Source organism: Chelmon rostratus, chromosome 9 (assembly GCF_017976325.1).
Source record: "Chelmon rostratus isolate fCheRos1 chromosome 9, fCheRos1.pri, whole genome shotgun sequence".
Lineage (NCBI taxonomy): Eukaryota > Metazoa > Chordata > Actinopteri > Chaetodontiformes > Chaetodontidae > Chelmon > Chelmon rostratus.
This window is the reverse complement of record NC_055666.1, coordinates 10783636-10806512: the sequence shown is the minus strand read 5'-3', so window position 1 is coordinate 10806512 and position 22877 is coordinate 10783636. Positions and strand designations below refer to the sequence as shown.

The 22877-nt window shown below is 43.8% G+C and overlaps 1 protein-coding gene across 1 annotated transcript in view; it reads left to right on the top strand.

Moving 5' to 3' along the window:
* Positions 1-22877, top strand: part of unc5a (unc-5 netrin receptor A) — a 121876-nt gene that overhangs the window by 69494 nt on the left and 29505 nt on the right. The window contains exons 3-6 of the mRNA XM_041944653.1: positions 12337-12480; positions 14083-14186; positions 15413-15593; positions 18815-18982. Coding sequence (XP_041800587.1) covers positions 12337-12480; positions 14083-14186; positions 15413-15593; positions 18815-18982 — 597 coding nt within the window. The remainder of the gene's footprint in view (positions 1-12336; positions 12481-14082; positions 14187-15412; positions 15594-18814; positions 18983-22877) is intronic.

Genomic DNA, 22877 nt, shown 5'->3' with positions numbered 1-22877 from the left:
AAAGGACTGTTGACCGCCGTGACACAGATTCAGCCATGGCAACCCTGTCCTTGAACTGGAGAATCTGTATTTTTACTCAAGTACTTGACTTAAGATTTAAAATGGTTATGCCGTGGATTTCTTTCATTACTGGAGTGACATGCAGTTGCACTGTAACAACAGTCTATAACATTAATTTTAGCCATTTTCTCACTCATACATGGGCGCTCAAGTAAACGGATGAGACGAAACGCTGGAATAACAACATTGATGGCACATGGTGGAACGTTACATTGCCATAACAGCAGCAGTGCGGAAATGACTTGTAACACGGGGGAGATGAAGGAAAATTCAGAGAATCAATTTTCAGTGACTACTGCTAAGAGAAACACGTTCCATGTGTTGATAATCCTAATATATCATGCTTGGGTGGGGACAAAAATTAAACAGGATGGTGCCGTGACTGTCTTGCTGTCCCTGCCATCTTGACAAAGCGCTCCGGGACGCTTCGCTTCAAGTGTTCGTGCATAGCAGTTGTACTGCTGTGATAAGCCATTTCCAATTACAGAGCACCACATTGTGTGGTTTCTGTGTAAAATACTCCCGCACTTAAGATGATTGAGAGCGAGGTTTTTGAGCTGCGGCTCGTTGCGACGAGCTTTGACCGGGCGCAGCCATCTCTGATGCGCCGCTGTCGTAATTGATGCCCTAACTTTTGCACAGACTGTCACTTAAACTCGTGCGTGCAGGGCGATGTTTCTCTTTGTATGTTTCTGGAGACCAGCTCATCCAAACTCTTTCACACTTGGCGCTGCGCTTTGGTCCCCAAAAATGCACCTGCCAAGTGTGAAGTCAATCGGACGAAAGGTTTTTGAGAAAATCAACAAACAGACATGCAAACACACAGATTCTTCTGCTACATAGCATTCATTATTTTAGCTTTGCAGCAGGAATGATGAATTTTCTGAATACTATGTAAAAGCGTTCACCTCCATCTCCAGAGGTGCACGGTAGTCTGTGGACATTTGTGGAAAGCGGCTTGGTCCTCAGAGCTACATGGAAATATTTGCTTGGATACGTCCAACCGTAGTTCTAAGCTTCCCGTGCCCTAACCGAGACATCTGAATAAAATGTGGTTTGCATGCTGCAGTGAAATGCAGAGCATGCTTTACCGAGGCCACTTGTGCTGCCCTTGTGCTAAGCAAATAGAGGCCAAAGTTGCAAATGTGCTTGGTTTCCACAATGTGCCTCAAAATGTGCCGGTTTAACACGGTGGGATTCAGAATGGAGCAGGCAAGAGCCGGGAACACTTCCTCCCAGCTTTGCTATTTTGATTATAGCCAATGAACTGTGATGTTTTTCTCATTTTACGTTTTTTTTTTTTTGCTGTAATATAATTTTATCTTTCAATTTACCTCCACCTCCCGTGGAAATCAAAGCCACGAGTGTTCTGCTGACAGACGGAGACAGAGTGGGAGTTTGCGGTGTCAGTCAGCACCTGCTCTGCTCAAATTCGTTTAAAAATAGTGGAGCTGGGAGGTGTAGTGAGGGAGCTGACAGCTAAATAGTCCATGGAGATTTTTGATAGGCAGAGGAACTCAGTGGCTGACAGTTAATGCTTTGTGTGTTTGGCCCCAAGGAGACTTTCAGTATAGGTATTTTACACACTCCTGGAACAAACAGCAACTCACCGTTCTCCTCCTTTTAAACTAGAAGCTGCGGGGTGTCCTGAGTGCGGGATAGTGGTGGCGTCGTGAAAACACCGTTTTATGAAGTGAGGGAAGAAGAATAGCTTCAATCTCCTCACGAAGTGCTGTGTAAAGTATGAAAAGTCGCACCGACTATTTTCTCTGGAAGCATCACAAATAAGAGGCGACTTGCAGCTGGGATGCTGCTTTTACATCCAAAGGCATCTAAACCCGTATCGTCTAAATTGTACTTGCAGAATTTTCCGCACCGTCTCGAGTAAGCATGCTGTTGATGGACTGTGTGAGTGTAGCCTGCTGGACTTCAGGTCGGGTGGGTGTCAGAGCTAAAAACAAGCAGGCAAATATATGTTCTGCCTCATGGTTTCAGGGAATAAAAACCCAAGTCAATTATCAGCATGCTCCTGCCCACATATAACACTTCTGGATTCGGTGTCGTGTGGTCAAAGGCGTCGACCACAAACGCGCACACACAAGAAGGAAAATGCAGAGACGGTGCTGCACGTGTTTGAGGAAACCTTTTCATCAGAGCAGGTGTTCAATGAGGCGTGCTGACAACAACGAGAGCAGCCGTGTTGGTCTGGGAGCCATCAGGACGCCATCCTGAGGATTTTAATAATTCATTAATTCACGTTGTTTTAGACCACGAGTTGTTTGAGACCACGCGTGTGTTTTCTGAAGAAGTTTGTTGTCTTTTCTTTCTTCTGCCTTTCAAGCGATCTCAAAGCAACACGTGTTTAATGAGTCAATGATTTGCATTTCCAGTATTCAGTCACCTGAAAGTTTATAGTACGTATTTGAAAAATGAAGAAAAAGCTGTTTTGATTTTGGTTTAGATTTCTGGCATGTTGTTGGTGTCAACTGAATCTTTTACTTAAGCTGGTTTGTGTTACAAATTTGAGTCACTTCAAGGACAAATGGCAAATATTCGTTGGTTATAGCTTCTCAAATGTGATGATTTGCTGCTTTTGTTTGTCTTACATGATAGAACACTGAATATCTCAAGGTTTTGGACTGTACATAAGAACTAATGTAAGTGTGTGAGCTCTAAGAAATTGTGATTGACATATTTAACCTTTTTAAGACGCGGTCGTTTAATTGAGAAAATAATTGTTGGATTATTCTGTATTGGAATGGAAATCAGTCGCAGCCCATTTTGTGATCTTTGTTTGAAATGCCTGGAACATCATATCTCTTGTCTTTTCTGATCAAAATTTAAAATCATCAGTACTGCATCATTATTCCAACACCAGCTTCCAACATCTGGTACCTCTAATATGACACCAAGCTCAGGGGTCCACTCTGTATGATACTTTCTCTCCACTCTCTCGATTTTCCGCGTCAGGTTATTTATAAAGTCTGCAATTCTCTGTCTTGCATCTACTGTATTAATAATGAATACGGTCACATTTGAACAAAGAAATTAATATTTAAAGGCTCAATCCATGTTCAGTCTGCAGCACTTCATCCCCTCATGCATCACATTGTGGTTGATTCTGGACTCACTGCACAGCTGACATTAGAATTAGACCCGCGTTGACTCAACATCATGTGGCCACTGGGGCAAGTGGGGGGATTTAAACAGATAACAGAACATTTGCCAGGTATCATTCTTTTAAGATCCAGCAATTCTTGCATTCTTATCCGAAGATACTGCTTTATTTTATGTGAGGCTACCTAGTGTATCCCGTTTCAGCCGCTGTTGTCGGCTCGGTGTCAGGGTGCAAAGATGGTAGTTAAGACTTGAGGGGGTTCATTTGACCCACAACAAGTTCTGTATCCAAATTGCAGCACAATTTATGACTATTTGGTGGTTTTTCTGTTGCTTAAAGTCAGTGAACAAGGCAAAGCAACCTGGCTTTGATTATTTTCATCAGCCTTGGTTATTTGGCTTGGCTTGTGTTACTGAAACACAAACCCTGGAACACAGTGTTTAGAATGTTAGAATGATATATATATATATATATATATATATATATATATATATATATATATATATATATATATATATATATATATATATATATATATATATAGTTGTTAACAGGTTTATTGGTTAAATCAGTTAGAAATACACAGAGAAATAGAAAGTTCTAAAGAGCCAGAGAGCTAATTAGTCCTAATTAAAATGTTCATGCTTATACAAGCATTGTGTTCATTTAGTTACAGTGTGAGCCATTGCTTGGATACGTAGTATATGGTATTTTAAGAACAAATGTTGATTTCAGCATGTCGGAGTACTTCCAAAAATGAAGAAAAAATGGTTGAGTTTTGTGGAAAGACTTTTGTAGTCGCTATGTTCCCCCAGGCTGTTTACTGAATGCTGTTTGTTGTTGTGCTGAATATTTACATTCGCCCACACACCTTCATTGGATTACCAAAAACCTCTGCCTTCTGACTTGGACAGCACTGCCGGCCAAAGGCCCAAGAGGCACCAGCCGATCGTGCGCAGGGAGGGGAAAACCCTAATACAATTTGTATGGCACGGAGCACTCGGCAAGCAGATGGGAGCCGGGCTGACTTACCTGAAGCGGTTTTCCTTATTTACTTCGGCGCCCAAGGCCATGTCAGACAAGGGGGAGAGAAACATGTTAGCCTGAGCAAATTATCAGGGCTTTCATGTGGGTAACGTTCTATCAGATCCTCCCACTCTGCAGAATGTAATGGAAGCAGAAGCAAAGTGCTCAGGGCCTTCACCTCAGACGTGTTCTCATCCGAGGCAGGACAAGGTGTGTGTGGGAGATAAAGGAGCAGGTCCCAGTCACTCCCAGCCTGAAACTGTGGCATATAGAACATTCTGCTCTTGCCAATCATCAGGGTCAGCATATTGGATGGAGAGTAATTACAACGAGGGCACTTTGGTAAGGGCACTGTGGTAAATCACAGCACTGCCTGTGTGTGTGCTATTAAGGAAAGGTTAGGCAAACTAATTATGGAGGGACAGTGTAAATAGAAAAATCCATTGCTTTGAATTAATGTCCATTTGATGTAATCAGTTGTGGCTTTTCTATGGTGGCTGGTGAGCAGATATGAATGTGAAACATATAAATGGAAACCTAATTTTGATGTCTGGCATGTGTGTGCTCTGCAACACGGAAAAAGCTACCCAGTTTTGACTCGATTCATTATCACGTTCCGAACCTGTGAACACCTGTGCAACTAAAAACACGATTTGAGCATCATTCATGTGTACTGCGGGATGCATTGTTGTGAAATCCTGTGTTCACGTGGCGTGGTGTTGTGTCGGTGATAAATATGGCAGTGAAACTTCTTGCAGAGAGAAGATCTCACTCTCGTGGGGCATCAGAGCGTGTGTGTCATTATTCGTTATTAATATTGTGCTCGAACCATTTTTACTCAAAATTATATACCATCACCTTTTGCATTTGTTGTGCACATCTGAGGTCTGAGCAAACTGACTATTAACCCTCGAGTGATAGAGCGCAGTTTGATCTCCTTTCATTAAGCTCATTAATCCATCTTCAGCATTCAGTTAAGATGTGAGAGACTTTATTATTCTTATAAATTTCCTTATTTCATGAACGATATGATTCTCCACAGCACTCTTGACAGGTAAGAGATTCTAAATGAAAAAAAACATGAACCTTTTGATGTTATTGTTTGGTAGAGGCTCTTAATGAAAAAAATCCATCAAAGAGTTAAACAGACCTGCACTTCCAGTCACTTATCACTTCCGCTCGCTTCGTTTGGGCACATGTGAAGGCAATCACACTTGGATTTGTGGAAAAGCGGGTGGGGCTCAGCTCGCCTCCCCTCAAACTCTGTCGACTGCACCATCTGAAGCAACTGGCATGCGCATTACCTGAGTGGATGCTTTTTCACGTTGGTACAGCTATCAAATAAATTTTACCTGATGCACCATCTGAAGAATTTTGTTCATTTAACGAACACTTGTCTATTAAACACAATGAAAACAATTACCAATACACACTGCTGATGCTCCATGACGAAGAAGTAATATTTCTAACCAATGAGAAAACAGCTTGCCATTTTTTTTGCAACTTTCTGACCACCCTTGAATGTTGCTGTGTGGACACAAATGAACCAATGGTCAAATGCAACAAATGTACCACTGTAGTCCTTACAACACATCTGAAAACCCCAAAGTAACGGAAGCGGTAATTCAAAACAGGCTGTTAGCTCCTGACTTTCATGAGTGCTTCTTCAGTCCTGCGCCATTTACTCTTCCCACTCCACCTTCGAGGCTCCACCTGAGTCTCCTTGGAGTGGCATTGGACTGAACCTAGCCGGATTGATTGGAGGCGCTACCTGCTCGCCTGTTTGTCAGCCATGAATAATCTGTAACGACGTACAGAGCGTCAGCAGGGGCCTTGCAGCGTGCATTCATTGTGGAAAATGGACAGCTCAATCAAAAGAAGCTCTTGAAAAGCCGGCCATAACCGCAGGCAGAGCCTTGACCCAAAACGCTGTCCCACTGACTCGAGTCGCAACCTCACCAGCATCCCTGAATGGGAGGCCTGCCTACTGTATTCCCTGTGAACTCATGGCTTCTGTTTGCCTTCCCCCTCCCTCCCCTGCTCCCATCTCTCTTGCTGTTTAATAGAGCCATGCTTCACTCAGAAGGCCGCGCTATCCTTGTTTGGAGACAGACGCTTGTGGCGCCACCTGCCATTCTCAGCTCTCCGTGTCAGGTGGCATGGGCCACCCATCACCGCACTGCTTTACATGATAATGAAAGTCTGGAGACTTGATGATAAAGCAGTTATGCCCTTGGCTCTCTGACCCAGGGTTAACTTTGGATTATTTACACATGGAAATATTGCACAGGTTGTTTTGGGCCTGTGTCTTTAGACTGATCTCAGCAGGCTGTTTAGCTGCAAAGGTGTGGAGTGACAGCTTGGCTTGGTGTCAGGATATGTCTTTCATGTACAAAAGGTAAAGTAAATGGTCTGAGGAAGAGCGCATTGTTGGTTCCTTGAAAAGAAGCCCTGGACACTCTCTGTGCTGGCGATGACACTGATGCCATCCAGTACAAAGAAGAACCGCAGGAGGAAATGAAACACTTAGAGCACACGTTTGACTGGTTGCCAGGATGTGCAGACAGTGCATTCTTAAAAGCGTTCATCTGCGATGTCTCCCCTCAACCATTGTGAACTGTCGCTCTTGAAATGGCGCAATCCCCTGATGTAGAGTCACCCAACCCTAATCCTCCTATATCCACTGATGAATCCCAGCCTCACACACAGTAGGGACGGCGCCTAATTGAATTTCCTTGGTTTCAATGAACACACACTCAGGACCTGCAAGTTCCAGTCCTTGCCTTTGATAAGCAAATGACCCCTATGGAATTGAGGTCACAGCCTGCGAAAACAAGAGTGAGGGAGAGAAAAATAAAGTCCCGCACTCAGACAAGCCCAATATCGACTCACCCGGGATTGAGTCCAATGATGTTTACCCTGTGCGTGTTGAGCCCTGTTGGCTCAGGGGGGAATTCATTCTACACACACACACGCACACACACACACACACTGTGCTGTCTGTGCTCTAGTCTCTCACAGTGTGACTTCTTCCCTTTTGTGAAGTGCTCGTCTTCTTTATTCACATCTGAATGGGGTGCATGTGTAAGTAATCTTGTTTTTGCTGCAGATTAGAATAACAATAAATAAAGTACAATAAATGCTGGTCCTGTGTGTGTTTGTGCGTGTATGTGTGTGTGTGTGTGTTCTAGTACTAGCTTGTATTGTATTTCATTGCCTGAAGACCCTCATACCACAGTAAGGGCAGCTAATTCATGAACCCAGCCACTCTGCATCTTTTTTCTTCCTTCCATTTGATTTGTTGAAACTCAGGAAGTCTCGAGGCAGAGCAGTGTGTTTGCTTTCGTGTCTGTAGGCCTGAGTACACAGCCCGGATGCTTTTACGGACGCTCCTTTTAGATACAAGCTCTGTATGCTCTCTGTCACAGGCTGTTAATTCACAGAACTGTGTATGTTCAGGTGAACTTTTTATTCACACTTTTATAGTTTCACTCAATTTGATTTACTCACTAAATTCTCTTTAAACATTGTCTGCTGATGGTCCAATCTTCACTTGTTACTGTGAACTAACAACAGTTAATCTTTACAAGCAGCAGTGAGTGAGTTGTGGACCTTATTTTCGCCCTGGATTTCGCCTCTCAGGCAGCATGGAGTTTACCCCATCTAATTGCTGGAGGTTGTTGGGACTGTATGCAAGCACTACTGAAAAGAGCACTGCCATCTTCATGTACTTTTTTCAGGTTCAAGACATGTAATCTTTTTATTTACAGTTAATATTCTTCAACGAAGATGCTAGAACTGTCCATCAATCAAAGGACAAAGCTCTGTATAGATAAGGTGGAAATACTACTATCATTTATCATAAAGTAACAGCTTTCTATCAAGAAAACCAAAAGTGAGTTAGTGTGCTAAAACACCCAGAGAGCCAAAAAATGACCTGGCGCAGAACTGTGAGGGATGAGCTGGCCAAGATGAACTTCACTTGGGGGGAGACTCAACATGTAGACATGGATGGGGAACAATGCACAGAGCTTTTTGTGACCTTGTTCCACAGGGGACTAAGAGGATTAAGTAAGTAAGTGCATTAACAACGCTGCAGGTTACGTAGCATAACTTTGTTCACGTTGCATAAAAATAGCAGTTTACTTTACATAACTTTTACTTTTTTTTTTTTTTTTGAAGACTCAAGTGTGTCACCCCCTCCTCTGAAACCAAACCTATGCCCTTGCAGGACACATCCCTTTCAGACTAATGCAGTGTGTGTTTTCCATCAGTCTGAACTCGTCCATGTGGCTCATCCAAACCTCCATTCACAGCTGTGGTCCTGACCCATAGCTCAACGTACCACGCGCAACACACCACCTTACTCTGTTATGAAAGAGGGAACACAGATTTTTCTAGAGTTTCTGTGTTCAAAGTGCAGGGTTACTTTATTTTGACTATAGAAATATTAGAGCATTACTAGAACCTTTATAGTTTGTATTAGCAGTACTAATAAATCAAATTCTTCTTGTTTTAGTCTTAGAGATACTTGAACAAGTTGGAACCTGACTTGCTGGCTACTTTTCAAAAAAAAAAAAAAGCTTTTTCCTGAAGGGTCTGTGAAGGCCAGCACAAACACTGCAGTGACCACTTCAGACTGAAAACCTGCAACCTTTTGTTTACTTTACATTTATACAAGCACCGGCGTAATTCTGTGCTTTTGTACTGATGTTTGCGTCTGGAGCTGCAGTTGCAAAGCTAGGTCTTAACCCGTAACTGCCGTCTGGTATCAGTGTGTCAGAAAACACAACAAGAACACATTAACCCGAGTCAAAGAATGAATTGGAGTGTCAAGTGGTTTTTACTACCAAATGACAGGAGCTGACTTTAGTGATGTCGACGCTGGTATGACTGAATGCATGGTACATTCTGTGTGTGTCTGTATGCGACGCTGCATACGTTTGTCTGTTTGCCAATCCTCTTCATTTCACTGCAATGTTACAAGGCTTAGAGATGTGTATTTTCCAAATATTATGAGTAAGTACAGCCGACTAAGTTGCCCCATTGCACTCCAATAAAAATAAACTCACCAGGGTTCCAGCTGTAAGCCCAGGAATCATACAGTGTCAATCACATAATCACCCCTTAAAATTCACAGTAATTTCACTGAGGTTTGGGATATGAGCTCATCTATAAATGGGCTGCAGATCAAACTGAAGGCTGGGGGAATCGTGTCATGTTTTAATTATCATTTAACAGGAATGTTAAGTGCACACTCGGTATTTTGCAGGAAAGGAAGTGTAAATTTCCTCTCTCTCTTTTTAATTTCTAACACCTTGGAGGTAGCTTAGCATACTATTATAAATCGATATTGATGTAATTGAGTCATAAGTGTGTCAGTGCCCCGTTTCCAGAAAGGCCCGGCTTTCCGTGAATCAATACTGTGGTTGTTGCATCCGTCATCTTTGAGTGATGCTCATAAAGTTTTGTTTTACTCACAGCCGTCCCAGTGGAATGGACTTTGGAAAACAACAGTAAATAGCAGCCTGTCCAGTCATTATTAACTGCTATAAAATTACAGTCCTATTTTGTTCACAAAGTGATGAGATTATTTTGTCCCACTTATTAATTGGAGTGAAATTGGACAGAGTGACTCACAGCAGTGTTACTGGAAGGTGTCAGACACAGAAAGCAGGTAATTATGGAGACAGGAAGAGATAAGGAAACAGAATGCAATTACCCTGGCAAGCAGAGCTTCAAATTGCTCCTCTTTGGATTTCTCACCTCAGGTTGCTATTGTTCATGCTTTGCATCTCCATACTGATCTTTATTCCTTTCACCCTCTGGCTCGAAGAAGAGGGAAGGTTTGCATTAATCAAATGAATTCATACTGTAACTAACAATGCAACGAACACGGCTTATTACCAAATTTCAAATGAATGTATTCAAATCTATTTTTTCAAATCATTTTGCACACATAAACTCTGCTGTGGGCTCAGTGTGAATCAGGGCCATCAAATGTTTCCAAGGCTCATAACAGTTTATCAGAATTTAGCTTCATTTAACTTTCAGGTTCAGGGCCACCCTTTCAGATTGATTGTCTTTGTCCTCCACACTGCAACTGTTCTATTGTTGCAGTCATGTGTCCTTACATAGCATGTGTTGCCTTTTTTTTATTCGATTTTTGCAAATATACGCTTATTCTAAATTTGATAAAGTTTGTAGAAAGGATATGCGGGCTCAGGAACACTGTGAAACCATTGTTGGTAAATACAGTTTGTTTGCAAATGATTGCATTCTGTTTTTATTTATTTTATTTAACTGCAAGAATATATGTTGTGCTTGTATAGCGTATGTAGACACATATATAAGGTGCATGTTTCAATTTCTGAAAGGAACAAGCCAAATACTGCCATGCTGCTGCTTTGAAGGAGGAAGGGTTTCTTCTGCTCCATTTGTTCATCCTCTGTAGTGCCCATTTTGTTACTTTAGCCATTTGTTTTAGCATTTAGGTGCTCTCTCAGCCTGTGCCACACACTCTCACTGCAGACACACACACAGACACACTCATCTGACAGACTAGCTGGAATTATGAGAAAGTGAGTAAATGAGAGAAAATTCCTCAAGCCTTTTATTTCAAAAACAATCCAGATGTTTTTCAGTATTTTTTTCTGGCTGAATTATTAAAGCTAACATGAACACACAAAAAGCACTTTTTCTCCTTTTTGAATTAGCTGTGAGTGACGCATGTACACGAGCATGTTGGTGAAACCTCGCACACAGCACAGGGTTTGTTGACGCTGTAAGTGGCGCCTCAGGGATCGAGCCGCTGCACAGGTACTCACATTTACTGTGATAGCGTGTAGCGAAATCTACAGCATTTAGATGCTAATACATGGGGGGTCTGCCAGTGACCCTCACAGCTACTTATCACCGTGTGGCCATTGGCAATGCAGCCACTCCGCTTTTCTCCCCAACAGCTCATGTCTCCACAGGGCCACCGTGCACTCACACAGGCCTCTGCAGGTCCATGCACAGTTTGCCTCGAATTGTTTAGAAAAAATTCCCCATTTTTGGTTTGATGAATACTCTGTGCCAGTGCAAGTGCTTTATGTAATTGTTGTATAGGTTTGATGGCCTGATAGGTGCCACTTAGTCAAGCTGCAGTCTGGAGCTGGAAATGATCATTGCAGACGGATCAAGTGTATGAGGGGAGTGTGAGAGTGTCTCAAAGTGCTTTTATGTAAATGGCAGTTGGAGAGCTGCTCTCCGCTGAGACTTAAATATACAGCTCTGTATGTGCTACTACGTCAGTCTCCGGGATGTGTCCTCTGTGACTGCAAAAAGTTCATATGAAAGGTTCAAGACTTCTCCCTCCTCAAGACCTGAGATGGAGAGAGAGCAGGAGGCTGGCAAACATGGCAAACTCCTCATCACAGTGAAGAGAAAGTAGGACACACGGTAGGGATCAAGGTTATAGCTCAGTATTTAAAAAAACACCTCTGGATTACAGGTCCTTAAATAAAAGGTCAAAGGACAATGAAAAAAGAGTGCTTCTCAAATGTCAAAAAGTCAGAGTCTCATCCCAATTACTGCCTTGCTAAGAGAAGGGTTGTCTTTACTCTCTTCCTGAAAAGAAATGAAGCTGATTTTGTGTTGCATTACAGCAGCGTCGCTTATATAAACATTGCTGTGGAAATGGTCCATAAATTGGGAACTCTCCCTCGACTTTTGGATTTAATAATAGATAAGCAGGTCGGGCTGGGTATTTTTGTTTGTGGAGTGTTTGTTTAGCGCTTCCTTGTTCCTTCCCAACTGTTGCTGTTTTAAACGCCCTCCAAATTACACGAAGGATTGCTGTGAGGCTCTCTTCTCATTTTCCTCAGTTAACAAGCACTCTGTTTATATATGATTATGGTTCTTTGCTTGTTTATTCTGCACAGCTTCTTAAAATTACTTTGCCGGTTTAGTTCAAGGTACAAAATGCACTAAAGGATTCACTTCAGCTCATTTGTTTTCCTTTTGTGGAGACGTATTTGCGGTCATTTCAGTCTTCGCCTGCCGTCAAACGAGCTGACGGGCATAAACCTGCGCTCACTCTGCTGCCCCCGTTCACCACTCTGACGGTTATTCCTGTGTTTGCTTTGCAGCGCTGCCAGTCATGCAGGTGACAATTGACATCACCAGACAGCAGGTGGAGAAGATCTTCGGTCTCGATGAGTACTGGTGTCAGTGTGTCGCCTGGAGCACCACCGGAACCCAGAAGAGCCAAAAAGCGTACATCAGAATTGCTTGTGAGTGCACTTTTAAACAATCGCTGTGTCATTACAGCGCCGCCTAACAAGGTGCTTACATATCACATGTCAGCTTGTAACAAGAGGATATTGGAAAAATGATTTTTTTTTTCCCACTTTAGGTGGTTTGGGAGGGACTAACTTTCATTTAACAATTACCCCAGAGGCCACTGGGATCTGATGCATCACAGTGTATTACTGTGATTGCAATTTAGTTAAATCATCTTCCTGCAATTCTACTTATAAGAAGAAAATATCTGACCCTGCCAAGGAGAAACGGAGAATAATGCATCTGCTTGAAGGAGGCCTTAAAAAAAAAGTGGAACACTAAATTTGAGTATTCATGAGCAGATTTTTCACTGGATACAGTATATCAGCAATGATCCCTGTGAAAGTAACTGGAATAAAAACAGATTTGAAATTTATTGCTGTGCAGCAATCATAAATCTGTCTGGGGAACGCAGACACATCCCTCGCTACAGCCTCAAAAGCTTTATTAGAAGAAGCCATTTTACGTTTGAGTATTTTGAAGCATTCTGCCTATTAATTCCCACATAAATATGCATTATTCCAGACAGAGCTCAACGCAGCGCTGTCTCCAAACCACCAGACGTTTTGAAAACACACATTCATTATCCAGCCTTGTTTGAAAGCTCAACAAAGTCAGTTAGATGTAAGATAAGGACACATACACACACACACACGCTTCAATAAGAATGTGTGTCCGCGTGTGCACGCACCGGACATGCGCTTGCATACATTTAAGCCCTCCAGGACTGTTATATCTTAAGTCACCTCCAGTCCCATTGCTTCAGCTTTAATTAAATTGAATGTCGTTAAACTTTCTGCTTGTCTCAACGTTTCTCTCGATCTGATTGGCCAGGACAGGCTCAACATCTGTTTAAAGGAATTTACCGGCGGCTTTACCAGCCGCGCCGTCGACCATCCGCAACACAATACGACATTGCTTCGCTCTGAGTCCAGGCCCGGGGTGAACACATCAAATTTGCACCAACCCACCAGCTATCAGCGGCCTCTCTATCTCATCAAATACAAACAGCTCTTTACCTGTGTGTAATTCTCAGCCTGGTTTTATGGACAAACATATAGCAGGACTTGGTGCAACAGTGAGAGTATTCAATGAGATGTAACGTGAAGCCCCATGCAGTCAGCCAGGCTTGCTGGAGCTCTTGTCCAGGCGCCTCAGGGCTATGTTTTCGTGTGGCTGCTCCAAGCCCTCATACAGATGGAAGCTGGAGGCTGGCGGATGCTGGAGAGAGGAGAGTGGGGGGGTGGAGAGGAGTTGAGGAGTGAAGGGTAATGCAATTGCTTTTGCTTGATGCCGGGCCCCTCTGGCAATAGACAAGCATCTCTGAACCAGCCAGGCAGCCTGTAATAAGCAACGTGGTTGGTGCCACCGATCCTCGTGTGGCTTAGGGGCCAACTGGAGTGCAACATGGGTGGACATTTCAAGAGTGGAAAATTTAGAAAACCTTATCAGGCCAAGTTTTCCGGCTCACATTATTTCATTGAAACCTCACAAGCTCTCACAAATATCCTAATTGGTTGTGCTTCTCCTCGTCTTTTTTTTCCCCCCCTCAGACCTGAGAAAGAACTTTGAGGAGGAGCCGCAGGGTAAAGAGGTGGCATTGGACCAGGAGGTGTTACTGCGCTGCCACCCCCCTGAGGGAGTGCCACAAGCCGAGGTGAGACACGGATACAGAAGATATTTATAGGCGTATATCTAGCATCCATTTACCCTTTCCTCACCAGGAGGACAAAGAGCAAAAAGTGGCTCAGGATGAGCTCCCTGACGTCTCTCTCTGCTCCACCAGGGAACAGACAACCCTGTACGGATAAATTACACCTCTAATTATTCCCTGTTATTGATTTATTATCTCTCTTACATCTCTGAGAAGCCGTATATCACATCATCTCGTCACATCACTCAGGATAGGCTTGGAGGCTTCACTCCCCGTTTGGCATCTCTAAAGGCCTATCCATAATTAATGGGTCTATTTGCCCCACTCTCTCCCCGTCTCATCCTCTATCTCTCTGCCATCTCGCCATGTACTGTGTCTCTCATACACTCTTGTTCTGCACAGCTCTCTCTCGCCCTCCCTTCATGTCTCTCAGTGGTGTGCGTCTGTGTTTAGAGGACCAGACTGGGGCCAGCTGTTTCACCTCGTCTGCAGCATCCTCCCGGTCCCAGATAGGCACTAACTGCTCTAATAACAACACAAGAGGAGGTTAGGCCAGCCACTCAGACAGCCCAGAGACCAGGAGCAGCGGACTAGCCAATCACAGCTCAACAGTGTAGGGACCGTTTGCAGAGAAATAGGAAGGAAGGTGCCAACTGCAGTTCAACAGAAAAGAACATCAGAGCAGAAGTCACCATGGGAGAAAACAGGGCTAGCATACAAGAGGAAGAAAGCCCAATTATATGCGGAATCGCAACTGGCAGTAATACCGACAACAATGCTGCCGTACCGTAGCTACTCTGGAGACGGCACAAGGGTCAAGTGAGAGCAAGAAAACAAGCAAGCCAATCTGAGAGTACACCCAAAAAAGAAATAACATCAGTTTTGGCTGCTGCAAGAGAGCACAGAAACTACACAAATCATGATGGGTTTCACTCACAGACCACCAACAGCTTCAGCACCCTCAAAACACGCACACACAAAGAGAAGAATCAGAAGGGCGTATAGATGAATTAATTTCATCTCAGTATAAGTGTCATAGCAGGCTACATTTGTTCTTCTTTTTGTCTGTTTGATTGCATCAAAAACAGAAGTTCCTCGCCGCTTTTCCTGTCCATGTAAAAATCTTTAATCCACAGCATGCCTGATTACTGTAGAGCTGCCTGGGAGCCGGGGGGGGGGGGCTTTCTATTCAGCCGCAGTGAATTTTGACCGCTGAAACATATTTTCAGGTGGAGTGGCAGAGAAACGAGGATGTTGTCAACCCGGCGAGCGACCCCAATTTTTTCATCACGGCTGACCATAATCTCGTCATCAAAAAGGCCCGGCTGGCGGACACGGGCAACTACACGTGTGTGGCCAAAAACATCGTCGCTCGCCGCAAAAGCACCTCCGCCACGGTCCTAGTCTATGGTAGGTGATGACTTCTTTCAACAGGTGTCAAAGCTGCACACTCGGAGGCTGATGAGAGGTCAGGCCTTCATGGTCCCCAGCTTCAGAATATACGAACATAGAAGCAGCTCAAGGGAATCATGTTTTGCTTGCATGTTGCTTCTGTTTTCCCACATTTCCACATTAACCTCTGCATGCTCTCTTGCATGGAAGGAACCTGGGTGCACGCCTTCTATCAGGCGGTTGTAATATTACATTCCGAGTCTACACTGTAGTTTTAGAGACGATAATTATGCAGCGTTACGCATATGAGACATACGGTGACAACTTGCTCAAGTCAGCTCTATTTTTCATCATATTTTCTATCATAAATAACTAAGTAGTGTATCTGCACATTAATTAGCACAACTTAAAATGTTACTGGCAGCCATTCGGCCAAAGCTGGCAGTCTCTGATCTCGGGGCTGCCATCCCCCTCCGTCTCTGTAGTGGATTCAATATGAGACGAAAAATGAATTAACGGCAAACTGTAAATAATGACTTGGCTTGATAAGCAGACTGATCTTTATTGAAATGCAGAGAAACAGCCTATTTTCTATCACAGAGCATTCCTCGGGTACTGGCGCGACTAAGGTTTTGCATATGTTACAGCCTGACTTCATTCGCAGCTACATGATACATATACTTTCAAACAGGAAATGGAAATCATGTTGGAATGCGTCATGAAAACAAGAAATTAGAAGTATTATCTCGCACAAGGTCTGATGCAGGGTCTGTTTTTGTTGAGGCTGCCAGTTGATACTATGTGTGTGGTAAAGTCAGAAGAGTTATCGTATATTATCTAACATGACAGTAGAGAGCCCCCTCACCATATGCTGCAAGAACACAGCTCTATGTAGAAGTGTGCACGCCTCTTCATTTGTTCTGCAATAAAAGGATTTAAAGATGAATTTACTTAAAGGTTTTTGTGTGAGATCAATACAATAGTTTTATTAAACAGGATTTAAAAGGAAAATCTGGTTATTTTTATGAAGTTAATGAATTTGAAATACATGAAAAGCACTGTAAGTGAGCAGGTGTGAAATCAGGGTGTCAATTATTTGATCAAAATGTAATATCTCATGCAGTTCCCATTTTCAGCGTGTAGCTGCTTGAATATTGATATCCACCTTAGTTATGCTGCCTTTTCAGCTGACAAAAGCTCTCAATGGAATCTCAATGGATGTCGGGGTGTATGATGAATTCAGCTTCAAAAACATGAGCATAGTGTGGAACATGAGGGTCACTTATGGACGGCTTTAGAGCCAATCTTGTCTTTTACCATATCCAAACATACATGTCTATAGATGAAACAGGTGAACTAGACTGAAAAAACATGTAATTGTATGACTTTTTTATTTGACTTATATGTCATTTTTACTTTATTTCATTTATAAATGTAATTTATGAACATAAAATGCCAAATACTTGAAGTCATTTCCTTTTTGGCTGATTTTGTAATCCAACAAACTACAGGCCCTGAAGGAGGTTCAGACTTTAAAATAGTGCTCTGTCTGTAAATGTGGTTGATAATTGAGGCATGTGCACTTTCACGGTGAACGGTTTCAAATAAAATGTGTTCGTTTGGAGCATGCAGTCAAAACACACATCATGCACTCCTCCAAGCCTCTAGCATAGAAAAAAAAAGAGGAAAAAAAACCCCAACACAATTATTCTTACTGTTGATTATAATTGATTCTCTTGTTGAAAGACTTGAAACGAGGAGGCAAGATCATGCACACTCTTATTGTTTGCCTTTCTTGTGTTGTGGAATAGTTTTCGCTCTTAGACCCAACAAATTGTGAACAAATTGCTGGGGCGCTTGCATGTGCAATTCTGTTTCTTTCCATCACTCCGTGTGCTTGACAAATGTATTACCCCTGCTACATTAATTGTGGTTAAATCACAATAGAAGTCCTCTTGTTCAAAGAAATAGACCAGTTACTGCTGTTCACTTATGTTGCTCTATAGCAGAAAAGAAAAATTCAGTTACCTGAGAGCGTCGCAGTGCGCCATGCTAGCTGATCTGGCTAGCTGTAGCAAGTCATAATAACTGCTACTTTTCAAAGCAGGTTCAACAGGGGGCCAGAGATGCATTTTAACAAGGCCTGGCTGGTGTGACTGCACTCTGTGCTAAGAGGTAATCAGGGGCCGAGTTGCCTGGCAATTTACCTCGCCGTGGCGGGCAATCAATCGCATAGAGAGGGCAAGGAAATGATTCAGCCACGACAAGCACAGGAGAGAGTTAGGGGGAAATTAGGAAGGGAGTATGTACAGAGAAGGAACGACAGTGCTGTTCAAGTCAATAAATCAGGAATCCCAGTATCTTGTAAGCTGAGGCAAACACAGGCGATACAGGAAGGAGCTGATTAGAATTAAACCAGCATGATTTGATGTAATCACCTGCAACGATCGGGCGATATCACAACAATTACGTGCCAGTAGACGGTTCAGAACATGGTTCAGCAAGTGGCTGCAATAAGAGACATTCAGTGTGCCGAGTTTTTGAACTGCCTGACCTTTCAGTTTCAAACATAAAACAGGATAAATAATACAGAGTTGTTCTCTACAGTTCGAGGAATACTTGAGTTTGAACAAACATGAAAACAGTGATGGATGTGCGAAGGACGTAATCTGAATTACTGGAACAGACATGATATATTTATCTGTCACTAGTGTGTTGGCATTTCCAAGGAGTAGGTGGTGTTTTTTTATGCATTTATGACCATGAGCATTTAGCTTTAAATGGGATTTCTTCACAGCGATTATATTCTGACTGTACTGTGAATGCTTTGTGTAATATCTTGCAATACCTCAGTGAAATTTGGAGGCAAATTTAAAATGTCCTCTAGTTACTTTGCAGCTGCTGTGTCTTCCTCAGAGATAAGGTCAAAGATGGCAAGCTGTCATGTTATTTTCTGCTCCCTGTTGAAGCCATTTTGTTTTCACTGCAGTTGGCTGTATTTCCAACTCGGACGCAGGAAGCAGCCCCCTTTGCTCTTGCTCTTCCATTAGTTCACCTTGCAGTGCTGAACCAAAGAGTGTAACAGCAGTCACGATTATTCTAGCGCAACACACCTCTTGTCCGTAGTGCATGTCGGGTAATCCTGGCTGCTCTGTCCCTTCATCCATCCCTCCCCCCCAACCTCCCTCCAACCCTCCCCCTCCCTCACCCCTCCATCCCCACCGGCGCTGGTCTGACAGTCAACGGCGGCTGGTCCACGTGGACCACCTGGTCGTCCTGCAGTGCTGTGTGTGGGCGTGGCTGGCAGAAGAGGAGTCGGAGCTGCACCAACCCCACGCCACTGAATGGAGGCACATCCTGTGAGGGGCAGAACGTCCAGAAAAGTGCCTGCGTGGCCACCTGTCCAGGTAACTCCCAGGCAACCCTGTTTGTCCTGTGGCGCTTGGCTTCCTGTGGCTTCCTTTTTGCATTTTTTTGCATCTAGAAGTCATCAATTCATCTTTATTTTGGCAGCCGTTTGTACCAGCACCCAGGTCTTTTCTTAGATGTCAGTGCTTCTGTTGTTTTCCTGCAATTAGAGCGCTTACACAGCAATGTCAGAGTCTATTAGTCTTCACAGTAAGGCCTCATCCTGGAAGTGATTTATTATTATCACTCTTTGTTCACATATCTCTTTATCTTCTGTGCTGTACGCAGACACTGCTTTTATTTCAGAGACCTGTCTGCCTTAAGAGACATGGTCCCAGCCATGGCATTGTGTCAGACCAGCTAGTACATTTGTTATTGTTTGCTGCTCAAGCTATGCAGTAAATATGGGCAATAAAAAGCTGAATTATGGCAGCCTGTGTGCCGTGTTTACGTGTGAGGAGTTGAGGGCGTTTCATTTGCCTGCCCCGTTCTCCCTTGTGAGAGAGAGTCGGAGAGGCAGAGAGTGTCCTGCCTGCTACTGAGCAACACATATCGATCCCTTTTAGCCTGAGATGGAAGTCAAGCTGCTTCATTTGCAGTCCCACATTAGCCCCCTGACAGAGGGAAAGATAGCAAGGAAGAGAGAGAGAGCAGGATGGGGAAAAAGAAGGTGTAAGGTGAAAGCAGGGATAGCGATAGATGGAATCAGATACAGTGTGAGGGAGGCAGGAACAAAGGCCAGAGTGAGAGGGGGGGGGTTGGTGGAGAAAGCCTGAGTGTGTACTAGAGCTGGCTGTTTGGCTGCCAGCAGATCAGTCTGCGGACATATAGCCGGGGCTCTGCAGCCATGCTGACCGCAGGAGAAATCTCCCACGCTCGGTATATAGCAGAGAGGGAAACCCAACACCTCTGGCAGCGGCAGCTTCTCCCTGCCTAAAACAGAGGTTCTCTTCCTGAATCAGGGTGTTGTGTTACACATCTCCCATGTAAAGACATCACTAGATGTCAAGCGTGAGTGTAAGTAACATGGCCCGCTGGAATACAGCAGCAGGAGGAGGAAGACAAAGGAGACACAGAAATGCGTGACGCTCCATCAGGACACTTATCGGGATGGATTTGGAATTATTAGCGCTGGAGCAACCAGTAATGGAATTAGACGAGGTGTCCAGGGATGCTTGACATTCCCCCACAGCAAAGCAGGATACTGACCTCCATGAGCTTAAAGAGATTAATGTCAGTCCAAGCTGCTATTGTTAAAGCCGACCCCGCCCTCCTCTCTCTTTCTCTCGCCCCACAAGGAGAAGGTGTGTAATTTCAGCTCTTGGGGTGCTGTGACAGAATTGCATTGAGCCCTGTGAACGCGGTTTGCAGAGAATTTGGGAGAGAAAGAATGTTTTTTTTTCCCCTTGATGAGAGACGCTACAGCGACGTGACCCCGCTCACACCCCTATCAGTCCTGTTATTTGGCAACAGAGGGTAGTCTCTGCCTCCTTTTTTCACTCGTTACCTGTCTCAGACACAACACCGGTGGCACAGACAGCCCCGGCTGTCGCACCCCGGAGAGGGTCCCCCTCAAGGCCGAAGTTCACCACGCCAGAGCCTGGGGATGATGGGCTGTTGTTTCCAATCACAAGTGGCTCCGCGGCCCTGTTGTGTACTCACGGACATGCCTTTGAAGTCCCCCAAGATGAAGTGACTGCTCCCATTGTTTGCCACCCAGCACACACACACACAGCCCAGTAAAGACAACCCCCAAACACAGCCGAAACCTTACCTTGATTCATCAAACGCATGATTAACACATGTATGAATCATCAGCCTGAGTAAATGAATAGGAGCTCTCATCTAAGAGTCATGTTCAGCAAGGGGGAGCAGATGAGGCCAGTCTAGCAGAAGAGCATCCTCACATGCTGGATAACAGCTTTAATTATGCTTATAGCCTTTGCAAGTCTAATCCGCTAGATGCACAGTAGAAGGTGATTTCAGCTTATTTCTGAAGAAAGAGACTTGGAGAGTGAGTTACATGGGGAGCTGTAATGCTGCAGATAGACATCATGTTATTTATTTAGACACAGCTGACATTTGGATTCAGAAGTAGTCTTCTTTATTTTTTTAAGTCAGCCTTGAGAGGCTTTTCTGCTCTACGGCGCCTTTTGTTTTTGCACTGCATTTTAAAAATTGAATGATTTTAATGCTGGTCTTGTTTCAAGAATTCATTAATTATCCAGACTAAGATTCTTTGTTGATTATTAGCTCTCTTGTGCATTTATCTCACAGCATTACATCTTCGAAATGGGTTACGGAAAAATATATTCGGGTGTGTTAGCGGCTTGTTCTTTGTAATTTGCCGTTGCAGCCTGTGTCTGTTTTGTCTAAAACACATCAATGGCCTCACAGATTTGCTGTGCTCCTCCTCTGGGGAGAAAGAGATGCTGTCAACTGAATGAATATTCGCTGGAAACAAATCAATTTAAATTTGGACTAGGAAACATGCAAAGGCTATAATTTGTGTCTGCATTGCCGGGCTAAGTGTATATATATTTCTTGTTGAAATGCCGATGGCCATGTGTTGTTCCACATTTAAAAACTAGCATGATTCCTCTGGAGCGGCACTGAGCTCCAGCCACAGAGGCGTATTTTCTTCATACGGGCTTCCACTGACAGACCCTACACATGTCTGTTCACACTGACTCTCGTATCTAAATGTGAGCTCCCACCTCTCATCTGGAAACTGTGAAGCTAGAGAGGCTCATCTGTATTTTTGTCTAAGTCTCCAAGTGTTTAATGAGAGTTGGCGGAGCCCTGTGTGGCAGATCAGATGGGCTCCATGCTGGGAGAAACACAGGGAGCTGTGGAGGAGGAGGCTGAGGCTAAAGCCTGAGGCTCAGAGCAGAGCGGAGCAGATCAACACTTGAGACGGCCAGTAGCCAAACTATGCAAGAGCTTATCTCCATTTCCTTCCCCTCTCTGCCTTCTCCCTTTTTCCTTTGTCTCCATCTCCATCGTGTCCCGCCGAAGAATCCCACGTAAATCTGCAGTCCATCCCTCACGCTCTCATTGACTCTGCCCCTGCGCTGACTTGTGGCCCGAGCCAACAGTCATGGCAAAATGTCAGCTCGCGCCAACATTTCCGACGAAGATGCACAACCTGAGCCAACAGCAAATAGTTAGTCCCCACAGAAATGAACGGAGCTGTTGCTGATGTGTTAAAGAACAGCAAACAACCTGAAGAGATTTCTAACTCGTGTGAATTATTTAAATATTGCACTGATCCCTCAGGCTTGCCAGGGGAGTCATGAGAATTCTACTAGATGGAAGATAAACAGACTCGGGGCTGGTGTATTTGTGCACGCGTCCTTGTAAGTGTGTGTTTGCGCATGTACGTGCTGTACACATGCAAGTTAGCACCCATATGTCTACTGTCTGCACTGCGGGCAAGTGTCTAATTCTGCTTCGGAAGTAAGCATTCTGGATATTATCAGAGATTGTTCTGGAGACTCCATATTTTATCCAAGGAATAAATAAAGACTATGGTGAATAAATGTGACAGAAAAACACATTAGTTGACTGCGAAAGGACGACGGCCATCTGGTGACAGCCTTGCATCAGCACTGTTTTTAATCATTTCGCGCCATTTGTTTTGGCTCACCCGCTTCGTATGTCAGTCTGTCTCATTTTAGGTTTGTTCTAATGGTTTAGTTAGCATAAGGGAGTAGACTCGGCTTTGTTCTGTTATCAGTCACATACTATATCACAACTACAACAAAAATCTGGTTTTCAGTTTTATAAAAGAATGTGCCAGAATACACATTATTAATCTGTGGCCAAGCTATCAACCCCCTGCCGTGGGTCGGTGCTTTTCTCTGGATTTTTTTTTCCCCTCTGCCTTTGAAC